Raw genomic sequence first — 20,283 nt, forward strand, 5'->3', positions numbered from 1 at the left:
CCACCCATCTTCTCTAAGACGGTGAGGTGATTTGGAAACCAGTGCTGGTGGCCAGATGGACCCCGTTTACTCAGCACAAACCTAGGCTGTGAGCCCTAAGAATCTTAGGTGAGAGGTCGGGAACCAGGGGAAGGGGCACTGGACGGGGAGGCCCCGGCAGAGAACCTCCTCTGAGCCAAGGCTAAGTCCTGAAGGGCGGGGAGGAAACCAAAACCAGTCGGAGGGACTGACTAGGTTCAAGACCCAGCAATCGCAAGCTCAGCCTGTTTCACTTCCTTGGTATAAAGTGTTTGACCCTAAGCACAATCTCTTTTGCCTTCTATCACCACACTTGAGAAATGCATAGTGCTTCTCAAATCATCCTGATACAAACTGAAGTTTGGTCATGACTGGTGTCCCTGAATAGGAGCCAGAGCCCCACACATGCACACCCCACAGCCTCATGTGCAGACTCGATGGTGACATAGCAGGGACCACATCTTCCTCTCCTCTGCACGGGTAATGCCAGCCACCTTCCTGATCCCAAAGACCACGTCTGAAGGTCACTGGTGAAGGGACACTGTCTATAAGAGTGAGCTGTGGCTCTCAAATGAAAGCTGTCACGTCAGAACAACTAACCCCAAGAGAGCCGAGAGGTGCGGCTTGTTCACACACATGCTCAGCCGGCAGTCCTTCTGGAACACTCCAAATGTCACCCATGGTGTTCTTTAAGACAGGCAGGACACAGTAGATGTTGTCCTATTAAACCTGAGAAATTGCTCAATGACCTGAAATGCTACAAGGCCCAATAACTCGCTCTCTAGTTCCAAAAGGGGAAATTTAAAATATAAAAACGGGGACAGAAAAACCAACAGCCCAAAGCCCGGGATCTAACTCTTCCCCGAAATCTGTCCAAGAAATCCCAAGAAATGGTTTCTTATGGTAAAAGGCAGAAATTTCAAATAAGTTAAAAATTTAATCACTTGTTTATAGAGGTTTGGTGTCATATTGACAAAAATTTTGTGTTACTGGTCACTATTAAACTGCTTTATACTATATATGGTCTTAAGCTTTACCACACAGATTTCTAATTTAGCATTGATTAAATTTCATGTTTGTTGTTGTCCTTTCATTTAACATCCATTTAAACACTGGGTATTAAATCTTGGCAGAGTATCTAATCCCAAACATAACACCCTTTCTGTATGAAAATCAGATGCAAATTATATCATTTTTTTCTAGGGCAAGGAGAAAGAGGATGAGCGCCCTCTCAAAGGTCATGGCAACTTCCTTGGTCCGTGCTTAGGTGAATAACTTAAATATATTTACTTTTTTGTATGTAAACTCACCAGTTTCCAAAAGCTCTGAAACCATTTTCACACTACGTTTTATAGAGATTCTCAGGAAATTAGATGGGCCATCCCAGGACCATAAGGCTGCACTCAATTGAGGGGACACTGTCCCTATCCCAGCTGTTCCTAACTCATCACTGGATTCTTGGCACTGACTGGGCTTTCTCAACTTCGGTGCTATTGACAGTGGCATCGGATCAGTCTTTGCTGCAGGGGCTGCCCTGTGTACTGTAAAATGTCTAACAGCATTTCTGGTCTCCACCCACCAGGTGCGAGTAGCATCCCCACTCCCACCTCCACCCCCAATTTGGGACAATCAAAAATGTCTCCAGACGTTGCCAAATGTCCCCTGGGGAGAATGGTTGAGAACCACTGATACAGACAAACCTCATATACTGGAAAATTTGGGCTCCATGGGTCAGGAGGAACTAGGTTCAAATCCAACTCTGTGATTTACCAGTTGGTTCACCTTGCCCCAGTTACCTGACTTTCTTCATTCCCTGTCCAGTCCCTGTAAAACAAGAGACATTACACCTCCCTCACAGGGCTGGTGATGATGAGGAATATATAAAATATACCAAACGTCTAGTAGGCACCCAGTGACTATTAGTTCCTTCTTTCCTTTTGCTTGCTCGCTCCCACTGCTATGATTTCACCACTATAACCTCAGGACAACAGTAGAGGAAGATGAAGAGAGGGAGCGTATGCTCTTCATTGCACTGGAGGAATGACTCTAATGCTAGGACGTTATACCCACAGTGATGTTACTCAGAAGAAACTATCACAAATTGTACCTCAAAGAGGAGTCAAAGATTATAAAGGCCTGTTATGCCCCCAAATATTCTTAGAAAAGCACTCCTAAGTCTTCCAAACGCTTTGGGATTATTCTATCACCATAGCTGTGATGATACGTATCAATGCCCAGGTGGGCCCCAATTTAACAAAACTGTGTAAAACAATACACTTGTTTAACACCTTGAAGGAACTTACTTGTGTTACAAAATGATTCCACTACAAGCTTTTAGAGAGCTTCCTTAACACATCTAAAACATAATCCTATTTATAAAAGATTGGTTTATAGACAACTCAGAAACACTAACATAGTGGCTATTAAATAAATATACAAAGCTGTTTTATAAAGTGAGGCAAAGGTGTGTATATCTTTTTTTGACACTGAGACCTCAAAGTGAATGCTCAGAAAATTTCAATTAGCTCTCTTTTCTTTTCAATAGCTTTACTGAAGTATAATTTAGATACCATAAAGTTCATCCATTTTAAGAGTACAACTTAATAATTTTTAGTATTTACAGAGTCGTGCAACCATCAGCACAATCCAGCTTTAGAAGCTTTCCAGCACCCCACCCAAAATCAATTAGCTCTTAATAGCATTCCCAGGGCATAGGTAGGGAAGTGTTTTTACATTTCCTGGTCTGAATGAACCACAGGCCAAGAGGCATTGGTGAGAGATCCGAGGACAAGCTGAAGTTTGCTTTCAAAGCTTCCAAACCAGTTCCACATCCTAAGACCACAGACTGTAAAGCTGGTAATACTTGGCCCCAAACTGACCGGCATGTGAAGTGTGGGTCTGTGGGGTCAGTTGAAAAGATAGAGGGGAAATCAGCTTCCTCAAGTAACAGGGGTGGTGTCCATGTAAAGAGACGGAAGTGGGAAAGGTATGATGAGATTCGAATAGCATGGAAAACAAGAGTCAAAACAAAGAAGGCAAGCAACTTAGGAAGAATGAGACGGGCTTTTTTTTTAAGTCAATTAATTGAAACTAGACGGCTCAGTTCCCAGGCTGCTTCGCACCTGGAGGCCTGTTGCTATGTGCTTTAGTGTGAAAGGAACAGAAAATCTCCGTAGCATTGAAGTATAACAATAAATCCCACCATGCCGTGGGAACTACGATATACTACATAATAAAAGTAAATGTTATGGCACTTGACTTCGCGGCCTCTAATCTCCCATTCAATGGGAACAGAGATTCTTCCGTCAGCAAGAGAAAACCAGACAATTTAATTTTCATTTCTATTCATGTGCAGGCCTGTGTTGGAGCTCATCCATGTTTCCTATTATGTTACTTGAAATATGGCCGCATAGTTTGATACAAACAGTATCTCAAACTGACATCAACAAGTTAGCTTTGGACCAACTGATTTCATTCTAAATTATCTCGGGCTGACAGATGCGGGTAGCTGCCCAAAAGAGATCTGAAAAAGCCATGTTCTCTAATTTAATATGATAATAATTTAAAATTATAGCTTTATTAAGAGGAAACAGATTTATTTATAGCTAACAACGATGATTTCCAATGTCTTTCAAGGCTGTATTCTGTTATTCGCGGCGGCCCGCATTTGGACAGCTTCAATTGTCTGAAACACTAACAAAACATTCTGGTACAAATAATTTCCTTCTTGATTCAAAACAATGAACAAATGCTACAAAAGCAGATATACAAAAGCAGCCCTGAAGAGAGCCAGCCCCTTGGCAATGTCCTAATCTTGACCGACCCATCTGCAAAGAACATCTCTGCATCTGGACCTAAGACACTTTGCTTAAAACCCTCTCCTCCGTTGGCCCCTGTGATGTTGCAAGAGCCCACTTTTCCCTTAGATGAGGGCTTTGCACAAGGTTTAGTCTTCAGTTCTAGGTCCTTCTTTCTCTTTTCTCATGGTAAGGATTTTATTTATCTTCTTGACTTTATCACTTTTAAGCAAACAACAACATTAATAATAATCACCTCTGTCTTTTGGCAGCTCATCAACTGATTTTACATAATTTTGGAAGACAAGGTGAGGAAGCTTAGAGAGACATTAGAACTCTTTATAGAGAAAGAAGCTGAAGCTCAGAGAGTTGGTCTAAGTTACAGAAGGTCACCCAGCCAGGAAGCAGCAGAATCAACAGCACTCAGACCCACGTCTGCAGACGTCAAGCTCTGCCCGCCTCTCCGGCCTCAGCCTCCACCTTCAAGTCCTCATCCAGCACTGACGTGGGATGTCCAACCAAATCTCAATGTCAACATGCTTATTCATCACGTTTCCCCCCAAACCAGTTCCTCCTCCGGACATGCTTATTTCTACCCAAGTCATTTCCCCCCACCAATCAGTCACCCAACCCTAAAACCTCAGAGCTAACAAATCATTCTCTCCTCCTCCCCACTCCCAAATCCCATCTGTTCCCGAGGCCCAGCGATCATTCTCTCGCATTGCTGCTTGCGCAGCTACCCCTTGTTTCACAAGCCTCTTCTGAGCAGCTCCACTCTGGCTCCCTCTCACTACCTCTCAGGCGAACTATCAAATAACCTGACTCCTTGACACCCACCTTCCCTTCATCTGATTGGTCCCACAAAGCTCCATCATTTTTTTTTTTTTTGCGGTACGCGGGCCTCTCACTGTTGTGGCCTCTCCCGTTGCGGAGCACAGGCTCCGGACGCGCAGGCTCAGCGGCCATGGCTCACGGGCCCAGCCGCTCCGCGGCATGTGGGATCTTCCCGGACCGGGGCACGAACCCGTGTCCCCTGCATCGGCAGGCGGACTCTCAACCACTGCGCCACCAGGGAAGCCCTCCATCACTTATTATCTGAATTTTTAGACCCGATCATGTCATTTCAGCGTCAATCATCAAGAGCTCCCACTGCCTGCAGAAAAAATTACAAATCCATCCCTCTCAAACTCAATCCAGCCCCGACTTACATTTCCGGGTCAGCACCACCCCTCCACGTCAGCGCAAGCTCTCTGCCGCAGCCAGGCCGACCTATGCTCAGGTATCGGCCCTCCCCCTGTGATTTCCCTGCCTGCCTCTGCCTCTGCGTCTGCCTCTACCGAAGCGAATCTAACTTCCAGATCCAGGTAAGTCCGTCCCCCTTCATGGAGCCTGCCCTGACATCCTGGGCACCAAGGAGCAGCCCCAACTCTGATCAGTCTTACTTTCTACCACTCCATCAGCATTTAGACAGACCGTCAGTGTTACACTTTCCATTTGCCGTCTTAGGGGCCGCAACAGACCCAAAGCCCCTGGAAAGCAGGGCCTGTGTATGAGTAGTATAACCTTGCACTTGAGCAGTAGGTACTCAAGGATTTAGTGGTTGCTTACAAGGCTGCCAATCATCATTTCTGGCAATGCAAATAATATATACATTACGTTATTAGCTTCAGGAATTATAGTCTTCTGGGATTAATGTCTTCTTGGCAAAATGAGAGTGACCCAAACCTCAGCATCTCTTTCTGGGCGCCCAGATACATACACAGTATGAAAAGCTTCCATAGGCTAACCCTCCCCCATCAGTGTCCCCAACGTTTCCCAACCAGCTTGTCAGTGTTTTCGTGACAGCCACCTCAGCCATCTCCAGACCCAAAGTAAACAAGGCTCAGAGGCCAATGCTCTTCACAAGCAAGGCACAGCCCTGTGCATCCTGGAGGCGGGTGACACCTCCCTTCCTGTGGGGGGCCCCGTGTGACCCTCACTGTCACTTCGCCAACGGGCCAGCCTGCCTTAACATGGGGCCCAAATGTTGAACCACAGCAGTAAAAGCAGAACTTAACCCGGCTCATTCTGATGATTCCTGCTCAGTCACGGCCAGTCGCTGCTCTGCTCTTCTCTGCCCTTTAACCGAGTCCAAAGCTACAGCAGAGGCTGGTGTTTCTATTATTGCATCAGCCCAAGCTGTCAGGAGCTCCTGGTCACCTTCCTGACTGTGCTTCTCAAAGGCTAAGTGAGGATGTAAAACAGTTTCTGGAACCAGGGCAAATACTTCTGGTATTTACGATCATGACATATCCTACTCCCAAGCTGTCATAAGATCAGACCAGAGACTGCAGGTCAGCAGTTGCAAAGATGCAACTCTATTAGCAGGTTCAGAAGAAAACTGCACCCAAAAAAGAGTAACCCCAGGCGATGAGAATGCTCATGCTGTGCGTCCTAGTGAGGATTCTCTTACAAGGCCTGCCAACTGTCAGACATTTGTTTCTAAATTGAGCGGCCAATGCAAATCATGCTGGAACCTTCCACGTCAAATCAATCCTTGATAGTGGCTGCCAGAGGTTAGGGAAGAGGAGTGGGGAGGGACGTGTGGTTAGTGGTTATAAAAAGGCAACAGGATGGATCCTAGCAGTGAGGGACATGTTCTGTATCTTGACTGTGGTGGTGGATACACAAACCTACACATGTGACCAAACTGCAGAGAACTAAATACACATAAGTACCACTACAACTGAGGAGTCTGGTGGGGTGTATCAATGTCAATATCCTGCTTGTGACGTTGCACTAGAGTTCATAAGATGCTACTGCTGCAAGAAACCGGGCAAGGGGTATGTGGTTCTCTCTGCACTGTTTCTTACAACTGCGTGTGAATCTCTAATTATTTCAAGATAAAAAAATTTAACTTATGAAAGGCAAAGTCCAAAATGTATCCCTCTCTCTGTCATGTAGAATATGAGAGAGTGCTAACTTCTGACCATGACAGGTACAAACAAAAGATGTAAAGCTGAAAGAAATGTGGTCCCAGAATCTGGATTTCTTAAAAGGGCTGTCACCCCGTCAGACCAACAGAGGCCTCAACCAGCACGTACTTGACCGCACTCCCCCCACGCACATCCCCCCAAAGCCCTCTGCCTTGTTTACCCACGGACTCGAGCTACCTTCCCATCTGTCACATGGTGGTATCTTGACCTCGGGAAAACTCACTCACGTTCTGAACTAAGTGGCCATTACCGCACCAAAGCTCATTTTTAACTCAAAGTCAAAACACTTAGTGCTGTGTCTACAGTGAATTCTGCCATGCTGCGTGTCCGCCCATTCACCTTTTTAGACTAAATACATAAATTGCTGGAAAATATGAATATAAGTGCTAATGCCCACTTCTCCAAAAGGTCTGTTCATCATTTCTTTTCATTAGACCTTGCAAGAAATTTTTCCTAAGGCCGGGGAGAGTAAAAATCCCAGGCGTTCTGTTTTAACGTGGAAACCACCATCACCTCCCATCTTTACAAGACTGCAATATCTAAAACCAACTGAGGGTTGTTAGCCTTGCATTTAAATGGTTGTGTTAGTTCTCATCAGGCTGGTGGAAGGGTCAAACCAAGCTCTGTTTTAAAGTTTTGCAAAGAGAAGCGAGAATGCTCTCCTTACTCACCGATGTCATTGCTGCGGTCCGAGAGGTCCTTGTCCAGGATGCCGGATATCGAACTGCCCGCCAAGTCGATCTTTGGACCGTCACCCCTACATTAAAGACACAAGTCCGGGCATTTAATAATTGGCGTGTGTCCTTGTCATTTCGTCAGCTTTCTCGCTGCACACAAGTTAAGGAGTACGCTGCATGGGGGATGGGTCACACTGTCGCCTCTGGGGCTGACCAGTGGGGGCTGACAAGCTATCCAGCCACATGGGCCTTGGTGCAAACCGGCCGACAGACTGGAGGCCCTCCTCTCCCACACACATTTTCAGAGAAGGCTATTTTAATAACGACTGTTTAGCAATGCACCTTCAACCACAAACCCTCCTGTTGGTCCACAGGGTGTGACGTAGGGCCCATTCCTGCCCCATGGCCAAATAAGCACCAGCAAACGATAACCAGGAGCTTCCCTTTTAAGGAGCCAGGAATTTAGCCAATGTTGCTTGTCAAAGGTCGGCTACTTTTAACCTTGAGAAAAAGGGTTTCTGGCCTGGAGCGGAGGCACCAGGCAGGCTGTTGACAGGCACAAGGTGTCAAGTTGAGATCTGGCAGCCTGAAAGCTGGCGCTGGGGCATGGGCCTGTAAAATTAGACAGCTGTTGGGTGGGTGGCCCTGTGCCCATCAGGACACGAGAGACTTCCCTCTCTATCTGGGCTAGGAGCAGCCCTTTGGGATGATGGGGACAGGCCTCCAAGACGATGAGAGAAGCAGCCACTCATGCGTGGGCAGAAGCTTCCTCCAAATCCCTGCAAATGGGCAGCTCTGTGGACCCTTTCAGGCGGATAAGCCCTGAACGAGATTATCCAAGGTCTGGGATGGCAAGTGAAATAGGAAAAGATCCTTGCCCTTAAAATGAGAGATTCTTGTCCAGAAAATGAGAGGAAGAAGCCAAGTAGTTGTTCCCGGGAAAGCAACAGAAATAGTCCATCTCATAGCCCCTGTGCTCACCAGGCAGCCGAACTACACAACGAGTAACAGATTTATTCCAGGAGCACTTGTCAAATACCCACCACGTGGGGGGTGATGAGTGGGCCAAGCCAGGTCGTACCTACTCTGGAGGGTCTCGTGGTCTAAATGGGAGAAAGAGACAGACAGACAGCCCCGAGCCCACATGGCACGGGCTGGGTAAGATACAGGTACATCCAGGTCTTAAGGGAATCAAGAACTGGGTCAAGACAGAGATCTGAGGGGCGGGCTGGGAGCCCATAGAGGCGGCGGCATCACAGTTGGGCCTTGGAGGAAAAGGGACAGAGGACGTATCAGTAGGAGGCATGACGGGGCACGGACCCAAGGGTAGGTGGGAGCGCCCAGTGTGGCGGGGCTCAAGTCTGAGATCCTCAGAGAACAGTGAGAGGAGGAAGGTTGGCAAAGGTCAGACGGTGCTGGGCTGAGTCCCTCGGGGTTCAGTGTGTTCTGGAGGCAATGGGGACAGAGGAAAGCTGAAGCTGGTGACCTGTAAACCCGGAGGTAAGGGGCAGACTTCTGGGTTCCCCACCCAAGAAGGGGTGATGGGGGTGGCATTCAGCAAGACGTGTATCCTTGTGACAGTGGAGAAGGCCCAGTAGACAGAGGTCAGCTTCCCTCAGCTCCCAAGTGAACAAGACTGGCTCTTAACCTCAAGCACCCTCGGCCAGAAGACAAGCAGAGGTGAGAACTCCAGGGAACCCGGGCTGGGCCAAATGGGTTAGTCTCCACCAAGAGAAAGTACAGCTCTAAGACTGTGTATGTGCCTTAGGAGACTGCCTCACCTCAACCTCCCAAGGCTGTGGGACCCCCGGGCCAAATTCCAAATTTCCGTAGCAGACCCCCTCTCCACCCCCACCCCGGCTACCGAAGCTCAGGCCCCACGGGGCACACTCCCTTGGACAGACACCGAGCCAACTTTAAAAGAACCAACAGGAGTGGCAGAATTAAGGATGTTTATTTCAAAACACTTTATTGGCAGGGCCCGAGCATCTGCTAATTTGAATGTAAACTTCTGAATGAAATGTTTTAGAAATGTGGTACTATTAGTAAGAAAGCATTTTCCTTTTTTTTTTATTCTTTAAATTTTTGGCTGCACTGGGTCTGTATTGCTGCACGTGGGCTTTCTCTAGTTGCGGCGAGCGGGGGCTACTCTTCATTGCGGTGTGAGGGCTTCTCATTGCGGTGGCTTCTCTTGTTGTGGAGCACGGGCTCTAGGCGTGTGGGCTTCAGTAGTTGTGGCTCATGGGCTCCAGAGCGCAGGCTCAGTAGTTGTGCCGCACGGGCTGAGTTGCTCCGCGGCATGTGGGATCTTCCCGGACCAGGGCTCGAACCCGTGTCCCCTGCACTGGCAGGCGGGTTCTTAACCACTGCACCACCAGGGGAGCCCAGCATTTTCATCTTTAAAGTCCTGGAGGGCCCTTAATCTTATTACTTGGCATCTACAGAGCCTGAAAGATTTGGTGCTCTCACCTTCCCAACTCACAGACTGAACTCAAGTTAGACTCACAGCCAGATAGCTCTGTCCTTTTGGGAACACACCAAGGATTAAAACTTACGAAAACACATGTTCTGTCCAGGGAGAGAGGTCACTCAGGCAAGGAAAGTCCAGTTAATTCCACTGACCCTTTTTTTGGCCAAAGGTGGGGATGGTTGGAGGTGACACCCTGGTGGACAGCTGGGGAGAACGTCATGGTGGGGGTTGGAGGTGTGGATGGGGGAAGGAGCTTTGCACATCAGTGAACCATGTGTATCTCAGAACAACTCGGCTGCTTCTGAACATGTGGCTTATTCGTGCATTTTGGTAACTGTGGATCTTGAAGCTACCATTTCCCTCTTTGGTTTGATACCTGGAAACTTCTAGTCCAATGTGAGCCTCTCTCTCGAGGAGGGCCATAGAGAACTCTATGCCCATTGCGGTGCTCATCTGATCTTGGGCTGTATTACTCTTCTGCCCTTATTTCCCCTTTACTGTCACTCTTAACTATTTTATTTTTTATATACATTTTTTAAAGTTACCTCCAAGCCTTTGGGGAACAGGGCAGGGTAAAAAGAAGTAATTTTTAAGAACAGGGTGTATATCAATAGCATTTAAAACGTTCATCAGGTCTATGCTAAAGAGATAGTCTGAAATACCCAAATGGGTTTTGCGGATCAAGATGTTTATCATAGTATTATTTGTAATAAAGAAAAATTGAAAAGAACTGGAGTCTTTCATAAATAGGGGAACAGTTGAAAAACCTATGATACGTGATGTACTTTTATACAGCCACTAAAATGATACATATAAACAGTTCATGACAACAGGGACAGATGCTTATGTTACAATGTCAAGGCGACAAATACGAGTTAAAAATGACATACACCTCACTGCACATGCACCCACATGCCCTTCTGATATATTAGGAAGAGGGATATTTTTTTTTAAGGCTAGAAGAACATGTATTTATAGTGGTTATTCCTGGGGAGTCTGATGGGTGATTTCTAGCACCAGCCCAGCACCTGGTACATGTCAGGAGCTCAAAAATACTTGTAGAATTAATGAACATTTGCCTTTTTTTCTGAAATGGGAATGCATTATGTATTTATAATAACTGCATTATTCCCTAAAGACATAAAGTTGTATGACATTCAGTATGATCACACCTGTGTAAAACCGATGAAAAACAAACCAAAATATACATAGGAAAAAGATGGGCAAGAAACAGCCCAAAATGTTAATAGCAGTTGTCTCTGGGATAAACCTATAGGTAAATTTTTCATTCCTTTTCAAGTTCACTCTTTTTTTAAAAAAACTTCACTTTTAATAACAGAGATTTGTACAATTCAGGCAGCTTATGTTCGCTCTCCTTTCTCCCCACCAGTATCATCCAGGTAAAAGATGAGATTGCCTGGCCCCTACCTACAAACTCTCCTTTAAGGATCTCCCCGACCACAGGTGCCTCTGTGATCCCCTGTGACCACACCTGGAACTCACCTGGGAACCATTTGCGGGGGGTGGAGTTACAAATCCTACACTGAGAGGTCCAGGTCATGAGGGATCCCCCCACCCGAAGAAATAGGAAATAGCAGCTGTGAGTGACCGCTCCCCAGATTCTAAAGCACCAGCCATATTCTGAAAGGAAGGAGGTTGGGATCCCCCCATCTCTCTAAATAAGTCCTGATCCCTCATGCCAAGAGCGGACACAGGCTTTCGGCTGAAATCATCTTCTACACAGGGCCAGAAACAAGCCTATTTTGAAAACACAGTAGGTGTAGTTTAAAAAGGTTCTGATCCTTCCAAGTAGGGAAGCTGCAGCTGGTGTTTTGACAGTGTTCAGACTGTGGGTGTGGAAGCATTTTACAATGTCTATTTGTAAATGCCTTTCACTGTATTTATAGACGTTTACAACAAAGCTAATGAATGTCAGTTCCGAAAAAGAGCAGAATTTCTGAAATTCTTCAGAGCACACGTTTGGAGCGGGTGACACCCAATGAGGCTGAAGCCCTCGGCGGTCCCTGTTCTCCTCCAGTCTGCCCAACACATGGGCACCATTTTGGCAAAAAGGATGTTACTAAATTCAACAAAAGAGGGAAAAGCTCATACTTTTGTAGTTTACTAGCTCCTGCGAGGGCTTGTTTTTTTTTTTATGGTGAGTTTCTATGCCCACAGCTGTTAAATAAAGGGAGAAAATAGAAGAAAGCAGGCACATCCCCATATAGCCAAAGATATCGGAACATGGTTGCCCTTACTCATCTCTGATTGTTAAATCAAAATAATGTTATTTTCTTGTTATTTCTTCAGCAGGTTTGGTTATGGATATTTAAAACACGTGGCTTGGATAGGCAACTAGCAACTAAGAGTCTCCTTGCTTCGCTGGCCAGGGACCCTAAATCGCAGGGAACAGGTTGACCAGCCCAAGGACACCCAGCAGGAACAAGTGGAACCGACAATCCCAGAGAAGTAACAGCAGCACCCACGCTTTACTGACTGCCTGCCACAAGCCAGGCACTAGGATAAGCTCCTTCCATGTATGATTCAATCGCCCCAACTGCCCCTTGCAGTATCTACTCTGCATGGCAGACACGGAGCTGCACCACCCAGAGCCCCCTTCTGTGAAGGGCTGGTCGCCCCCGCCGGTGGAAATGCTGTTGGCCCCTCCAGGGACTACCTCAGCTGCAGAGAGCCTCCTTGGCCTTTCCAGCGTGGCCCACATTTCACGGTATAAAAGTCTCAGCCATCTCAGCCCAACATAAGACAACTCGGAGGGGCCGTTTTAGCCCCAAAGCCCCCATGGACTTGGCCGAGGCTCTGGGGAGCCAGCATTACCACTTCTCTCCCTCTGCCCCAGGCGGCTTCCTTCTCCCTCCCCACAGGCACTGAACCCTATACACAGATCTCGCATACTAAAACTTGCTTCCTGGAGAAGCCCACCTGTGTGGCCCTTCTCTTCATTATATAGATCAGGAAACTCAGGCTCAGTGAGATGAAGTCACTTGCTGACAAAAGGTCATAAAACTAGTCGAATGGTGGGGTCTGGATTTGAACCTACTAACTCTGCCTCTGGAGCCCAAGCTCTTGACCGCTTCTCAAAGCTGCTTCACTCAGCCTCCTGGTCCTGGAGATGGTGAGTCACCGAGGATGCCAGGCAGCCTGTGTCACCGCAGCTCACTGCCAGCTGGGTAAATCGCCTTTGCTCCCCGAGTTAAAAAGTACTACTAATAAACAAAAATCCCATACCCGACCCACCCAGAGGGGCCTGCTCTTTCCACTCAGACCTGAGACGTGAGATGGGGCACGTGAACAGTTGGAAATGTGGAAGATGCGCCATGTGCATCCCTTGAGAACATGAGCTCAGCCAGTGGCATGCCCCAGTTTAGCCCAAGTTGGGACAGTTAAGCCAAGACATGTGGCCTGGAAAAGATGCTGAAGTGCACAGGAAGCCGAGGCAAGCAAACAAGTAAATAAATAAGTGAACAGCAGCAGTAACAGCAGCAACTAAAAACCACCAAAATGACCCCACGTGCTTCTGGAGGTGAGTGGGGGGTGAAGGGAAAAAGAGTGGACCGATTCCTAGTAAGCAAAAGATCCCAAGTCCAGATGATGTATCTTTTAGGCAGTCTCCGCTCCCTGCCCTCAGAAGGATCTATTACCATGATGTAAATGTCTGGGTTTTAAGTGCCTAAAAATTGTTATGGGGGCAAAAAAAAAAAAAGATTGGAAAAGAAAGGAAAGGAAAAAGAAATAGAAAAGCCCCATCCCCTGTACTCAGAAAACCACTGAGGTGCACCCTTTGAATCCTCCATTTTTCCCCAGCTTTCATCCCACTTGGGAGTTATCTACTCATAGGGACGATGACAGATGGCAGATGTGAAGTTTCTAGAGAAATGGCTAGAGATACCCTCTCTTCTCTCTTGCTCCAACCCCACAACCTTGTTTTATCAGCCCCGTCCTATTGCTCACCCCACTCATCCTGGTCCAATCATGCGCTGAGGATGCGAGGTCAATGGAGATGAAAGCTCCCTCCCTGCTTTCCTGGCTGCCCGCTCACAACATCTCAGACTTAGGCTCTGACTATTAAAACTGGGTATTTGTTTTTCTCTTTCTGACTTACTTCATTCTGTATGACACACTCTAGGTCCACCCACCTCACTACAAATAACTCAATTTCATTTCTTTTTATGGCTGAGTAATATTCCATTGTATATATGTGCCACATCTTCTTTATCCATTCATCTGTTGATGGATACCGTATGTAACACATATATATAGAATCTAAAAAAAAAGGTTCTGAAGAACCTAGGGGCAGGACAGGAATAAAGACTCAGACGTAGAGAATGGGCTTGAGGACATGGGGAGGGGGAAGGGTAAGCTGGGACGAAGTGAGAGAGTGGCATGGACATATATACACTACCAAATGTAAAACAGATAGCTAGTGGGAAGCAGCCGCTTAGCACAGGGAGATCAGCTCGGTGCTGGGTGACCACCTAGAGGGGTGGGATAGGGAGGGTGGGAGGGAGATGCCAGAGGGAGGGGATATGGGGATATATGTATACGTATAGCTGATTCACTTTGTTATAAAGCAGAAACTAACACACCATTGTAAAGCAATTATACTCCAATAAAGAAGTTAAAAAAAACACAATTGGGTAAAGATTACCCGGCTCAGGCCCCCATTTTATTACGGACGAGGGTCCTGGGCTCTAAGGCTGGGAGTTATGAGCCCAAGGCCACACAGCTAATTGGTAGCAAAGCTAAAACTGGATGGAAGCTTCTTTTTTTTTCCTTTTTTTTTTTTTGCGGTACGCGGGCCTCTCACTGTTGTGGCCTCTCCTGTTGCAGAGCACAGGCTCCGGACACGCAGGCTCAGCGGCCATGGCTCACGGGCCCAGCCGCTCTGCGGCATATGGGATCTTCCTGGACCGGGGCACGAACCTGTGTCCCCTGCATCGGCAGGCGGACTCTCAACCACTGCGCCACCAGGGAAGCCCTGGATGGAAGCTTCTTGACACCCAGCCCTATCTTTGCCCACCACACTTGGGGCGGTAATAATCAAAATGCACATGTTTGATGCTTCTAGAGATTTTTCTCTTGCAAATAAGCAACAATAAGAGGGCTCTGCCCATCTGTGGAGGGAGCAGAGATGAAGCCAGTCCTTCAGAAGCGCTCTGTGAGGGGCCATTACTGCCCGGGGAGGTTGCACGCTTCCTTCAGGAAAGGACAAAATTGCAGCAGCCGTGAGCCCAGTTTCCTTTGCTCATCAGCAGGAGGGCAGGAGGAGCCTCGCTCCCCTTTCCCAGAAATGCGGATCTGGAGGCTCTGCTGATCCCATGGAGCCCCTACACACTCACCCCACGGCCTAAAATCTCCCAGGAATCACAGGCACTTTTTGACTACGAACTTCCCGTCTAAATGTGGGGCAGCCTGAGCGAGGCCAGGGGTGCAGGAAGTGGGAACCAGAGTGGTTTTCCTGGCAGCTCTCCCCTTGCACTGTGTCCTTGTTTGGATGAGCACAAACAGGCTTGGCTATTTATAGTTGGTGAAGACACGTTGGAAGGTGATGGGACATTGCCCACTCAGTTCCCCTCCAAATTTCTGTTCTCCGTGCAGACTCTGCAAGTGTGTATGGAAACAGGCCTCCGTCTAGAGCCCATCCAGGGCACAAGCCCCAAGCCCCTAAGGCCGAAGGATGATGACACCCGCAGCTCCCATCGGCAAACCCACAGCTGGGCCTCTCAGAGGGGCAAGGGGCTTTTGATGCCTGGAGGAGGGGATCTCATCAGCGCACAACTCTGAGAAAAGTTTGTGGGGTGTCACTTGGAGGAAGAGTGTTCAAAAAAATAGCCCATGGGAAAAGTGTTATATGAACCAATTAGTACCTGTGCCCGTGCAGGGCGTTAATATCCCCTACTGATTCCTTGACTGCTTCTGGCCATCACTGGCAGGAAAATCAATGTGGCTCAGTCTGAGCTGAGGCTAAGCCCATCACTACTCTTGTTGGATCTTGCTGCAGGGAATGAAATTTATTCTGGGTGAGGATGGAAAGACGTATGGAGAGAAAGTTATACATACTAATGAAATGAGGCCAGCAGCTAAGGCAGACACTTCTACAATGTGACAAGGTATTTTCCCCTGTGGGATTCCTCTGCTCCATAAACCACCCACCCTCCCTCAGTGCCCAGCCTACCCGACGCTCTTGCGGCTCTGCTTCCTCTCCCTAGAGACCTCTCGATGTGAGGTCTGAGGGCGTCCGTGTTTCCTCGCTCCCTCGGGGCTGCTGAGCATGACCTGTTTGTCACCATGTGACAACTCCTCTCCCAACAAGGTCACCCACTGAGCTCTCTCAAGGGAGGAAAAAAGATTGGTTGGGGCCTCACAAGTGCCCCGAGAAGAACTAGGTGCCCTAGGAGTGGCGACGGAAACTGAGACACAGAGAGGTGTGTACCTTGCCTGAAGCTACAGGGTAAGGAAGCAGAGGGGTGGGCTTTCCACACTGGTGGGCCTGGCTCCAAAGCCCAGTAAGCAGTGGGTGGGTAGGAGGCATGTCTCGCCTGGTTACCGTAGTTAACTACCACCCAGAAGAGGGCCTAGCCAAATGGAGGCACTTGATGAATTTCTGAAATAAGGAATGACACCACACACAGCACACACACAAACACGCACGCACACACACACACACAGAGCACACACATACACACTCCTCTCTTATCACTGGATCCGTATATAGCACCCAATTTCCACCTTTCCCCCATAGCCGAGTTTCTCACAAGACAAGTCTACACGTGCTTGGTCGCCCGCCTGTTCTTTCTTCAACTCAACCCTGAGTCTGTCTCTTGCCCCCAACTATTGTATAGAAACCACTTGACTGGGATCACCAAGGGCCAGCTAGTGACCAAAGCCCCTTCAAGTCTCCCCGGCTCTCACTTTGGCGGAGGTTCTCATAGTGGGCTTGGCTAACCAGTGGCGGCAGCAGCCCCGGGAGCTTGCTAGAAACGCAAATTCTCAGGCCTGAACCCAGACCTCCTGAATCAGAAACTTGGAGAGCAGCGATCTGTGTTTTTAACAAGACCGCAGGTGATGCCAACGTACACTCGAGCGTGAGATCCACTGGCCGGTAGCCGCTCCACCTCCCTTCTCGTGGCTTCCACGGCCTTGCAGTCCACTCACCCTTCTCCACAGCTCCTCGTCCTTCCTCCGCCCTGTAAGTAATGGTTTTCCCCACTGTTGCCTGTACTCTCTCCTCTTCTTCTCTGTAATCTCCTGGAGTGATTATAGCCATTCCATGCCTGTAACTACCATCTGTGAGCCAATGACACCCACCTCTGTAATTTCTAGCTGAGGTCTCTCTCCTGAACTCTCCAAAGACATGTCTTGGTCCTGACTTGTAGAAAAGAAGGGAAACACTCAAACACCACATGCTACATCCCTAGGAATCTCTGAAAAGACATTTAGAATACTTGAGCAATCCAAACTCAAAATGATGGCCTGACCACCCAGGTACACATTCTATCTGCCTGCTTAGGGAACATTTGTGTGCACTCTAGCTATCTTTCTTTCCCTGTTTTTTTTTTTAATTAAATGATGATTAGCTTAGAGCTAATAAGAGCAAAGGTCTTTTTTAGTGCGTTCTTTTGGTGGGCATGGGGACCACACACCTCACAGAACCACCAGGACCTAGAAGTTTACTTTCTGCTAATTTGTATCCTGAGGGGCTTGAAGCAGCTGGGATGCCTGTGTAAATCTAAAGAAAAATTAACTTCCGTGTGGTTAAGTTGGTCTCCAGAGAGACATCTGCCCTTCCCTAAGCACTTAGTTGATGTTTGGCATATAAATGTTTACTTAATCTTTGCCTCAAGCTAAAATGTCTCAGGGCTCAACAGTCACTAATCTCCCAGGGTTTCTCTGGTATCCAGGGATCCCTCTTCATTACAAGGAAAAAATGTGCAATTCCACTGTTGCTCTCCCTGGATCCGTGTTCCAGTTCTCTCCATACAGCCTTCAGCCTTTCATGGGAAATGTACCTGGTGTGTTTAAGATTTAAAGCAATAGGTCATCTGCAAGTGGCACAGGTCTGGGAAGCCACTAGGCCTCCTGCCCACAGCCTGGTGTCCAAGACCCAATTGCCCACCTTCTCACTGATATTCCTCCTCTGACACAGGCTTCCACATCTGAAGTCAGTGGACAGCGCCCTCTGCGATGCTTGAGCCACAGTAAGCAACTCCGTCAATCTGGAATCTCTTGACTTAATGACCTGCTACCGCCCTGACTATTGAAACTTTCTTATCACTGACTGTCATCAACTCCCAGAACACCCCGACATCCACCTGGGAGGACACTGGCTACGAGAACATCAGCCTCACCTCATTTCAGCTCTTGCCATCTTCCTGAGCCTATGAGAGCCATGTGGGCAATCCATCCCCTCCCTCCCCTGGTCCCTTCAGCCCTTATGACCTTCATTCATCCTCAGCCACCCACATTCAGGGCCCCTCCCTCTGTGGATATGTCCATCTTCAGATCCACTCTGCCTCTGAAATTGTGGGCACCAACCTCCCCTTCCTGACCAGCATCTCTGGTACTTCTGGCCATCGAGTTTCCCCACTTCCTGCTTCCACTACATCCCTGCTCAGCTCACCTCCTCTTACTTCTTTTAGCTTCACTTCCTTCCTCTCAGTCCCAGAGCCCCTGACTATCACTCAAGCCCTGCCTCCACCAGGCCCGCCCCTGACCATCACTCAAGCCCCGCCTCCACAAGCCCCACCCCTGACTATCACTCAAGCCCCGCCTCCACAAGCCCCGCCCGTCCCCGCCCTGCCAGTTGCCTGCCCCTCCACTCAGAGCGCTGGCTGCTCTGTGCTGCAGCAGACAACAGGCACGACCCCCTGGCAACTTGGGCCAAAGGTCCTGTTCCCACTTGCCCGTTCTTTGGGAAGAAAATGAGATTATTTACAACTTGGGGTGTCCATGTTTGGGAAGATTAACAAACCTGTTCTGGTCTCTTCAGCCTGCTTCACCTCTTTCCCCACTGGGTTTCTGTTCTTTTGAAGGCACACACCTGCTCTGCCCCTCAGGTTTCTGGCTCGCTGCCTCCCGCTGCATGCGAACTGCTAGGGCTTAGGACAGCCTGCTTCTTTCCAGCTTTTCCTTGGATGTTTTTTTCTTTTGGACCCTTCTCCCAAGTTTCAGGGCCTCTTCTCATGACCCCATCTTTATTAAATCGATAATACACATTATGAGACATATAACGTCACATGTCCGTGTGTGTGTATACAACACACACACACACAAGTTAAGGTATATTCTGTCATTTGAAATATCTTTATGATCAAATATCAAAACAAGTGAGTAGGCGCTATACTTTTGAGACTCCACTTTCTCAAGTGTGAAGATAGAGGTAGACAGAATGCTCTTTGTACCACAACTACCTTAGTTACATGGTGGGCTGGACGACACCAGCAGACGCTGTCTTTATGCTGTGAGATAATAATTGATGCATCCCCAAAGCACAGACTTTCAAACAAAGGCACTTATGACCTAGGGGAATCTCCTATCATCATTCAATTTTTAAATCAACTCTGGTACTAAATTTTTTTGGAAAAAGTCTCTTTCTTTCTGTTAAATTTCTACCTACATTTACTGTCTGGAAGTAAGTATGTTAATGGCATGCTGCTACTTGCTCAGATGGACACAAAATCGCGCGGGTGTCCTAGTTCCCCATGAAGACCAGGATCTATAATGGCCAAGCCCCACCGTTACTAAGATCCAGAACAGTGCCTGGTATACAGTAGTCCCTCAATCCATTTCTGTTAAGTAAATGCATCTAAAAATGACTCCCCTCTTCCTAAACTTAGGTATTCCTTTTTCTAAAAGATGCTAGTCCCTGTTTAAATAGAAAGAAATTGATCTCTTCTGGAAGCCACATTTGGCAGCGAGCTTTCTGGCTGGTGAGAGGAAGCTTGAGCCCAGACACTGCAGCTGGAGTGGCAATGCCTCATGCCTCATTCCCAGTAAGAACAGCAAATGGTGACCGAGCGTCCACGTGTTCGGACCATCCGTCTATCCATCCACCCATCTACCCATCCAGTCAGGTAAATCCTGGCGAGGATTCGGGTTTGCACAGCAGACAATACCCCTTCTTGGAGGACTACCGACACAAAACTGTTTGACGTTAACATTCCTACCTCAACTACCTTGGCGGAACAAAACAAGTTCATAAACCAGTACACGGGTTGGTTGTCCGATGTAACTGCTTAGCAAAAAATATAAAATGCGTGAGATACTGAGAAACAGCAAGCCTTTCTTCGATCTTCTTACATTTTTTTATGTTGAAATCCATGGCACAC

At 47.8% G+C, this 20,283-nt stretch overlaps 1 protein-coding gene across 7 annotated transcripts in view; it reads right to left on the reverse strand.

Moving 5' to 3' along the window:
- Window positions 1-20,283, reverse strand: part of SH3KBP1 (SH3 domain containing kinase binding protein 1) — a 345,258-nt gene that overhangs the window by 27,322 nt on the left and 297,653 nt on the right. For all 7 annotated transcript variants that reach the window (XM_082609983.1, XM_082609979.1, XM_082609980.1 and 4 more), the window contains one exon: window positions 7,462-7,547. In XM_082609983.1, the coding sequence (XP_082466109.1) occupies window positions 7,462-7,547 (86 nt within the window). The remainder of the gene's footprint in view (window positions 1-7,461; window positions 7,548-20,283) is intronic.

This window comes from Mesoplodon mirus (assembly GCF_964341445.2).
Source record: "Mesoplodon mirus genome assembly, chromosome: X".
Classification (NCBI taxonomy): Eukaryota; Metazoa; Chordata; class Mammalia; order Artiodactyla; family Ziphiidae; genus Mesoplodon; species Mesoplodon mirus.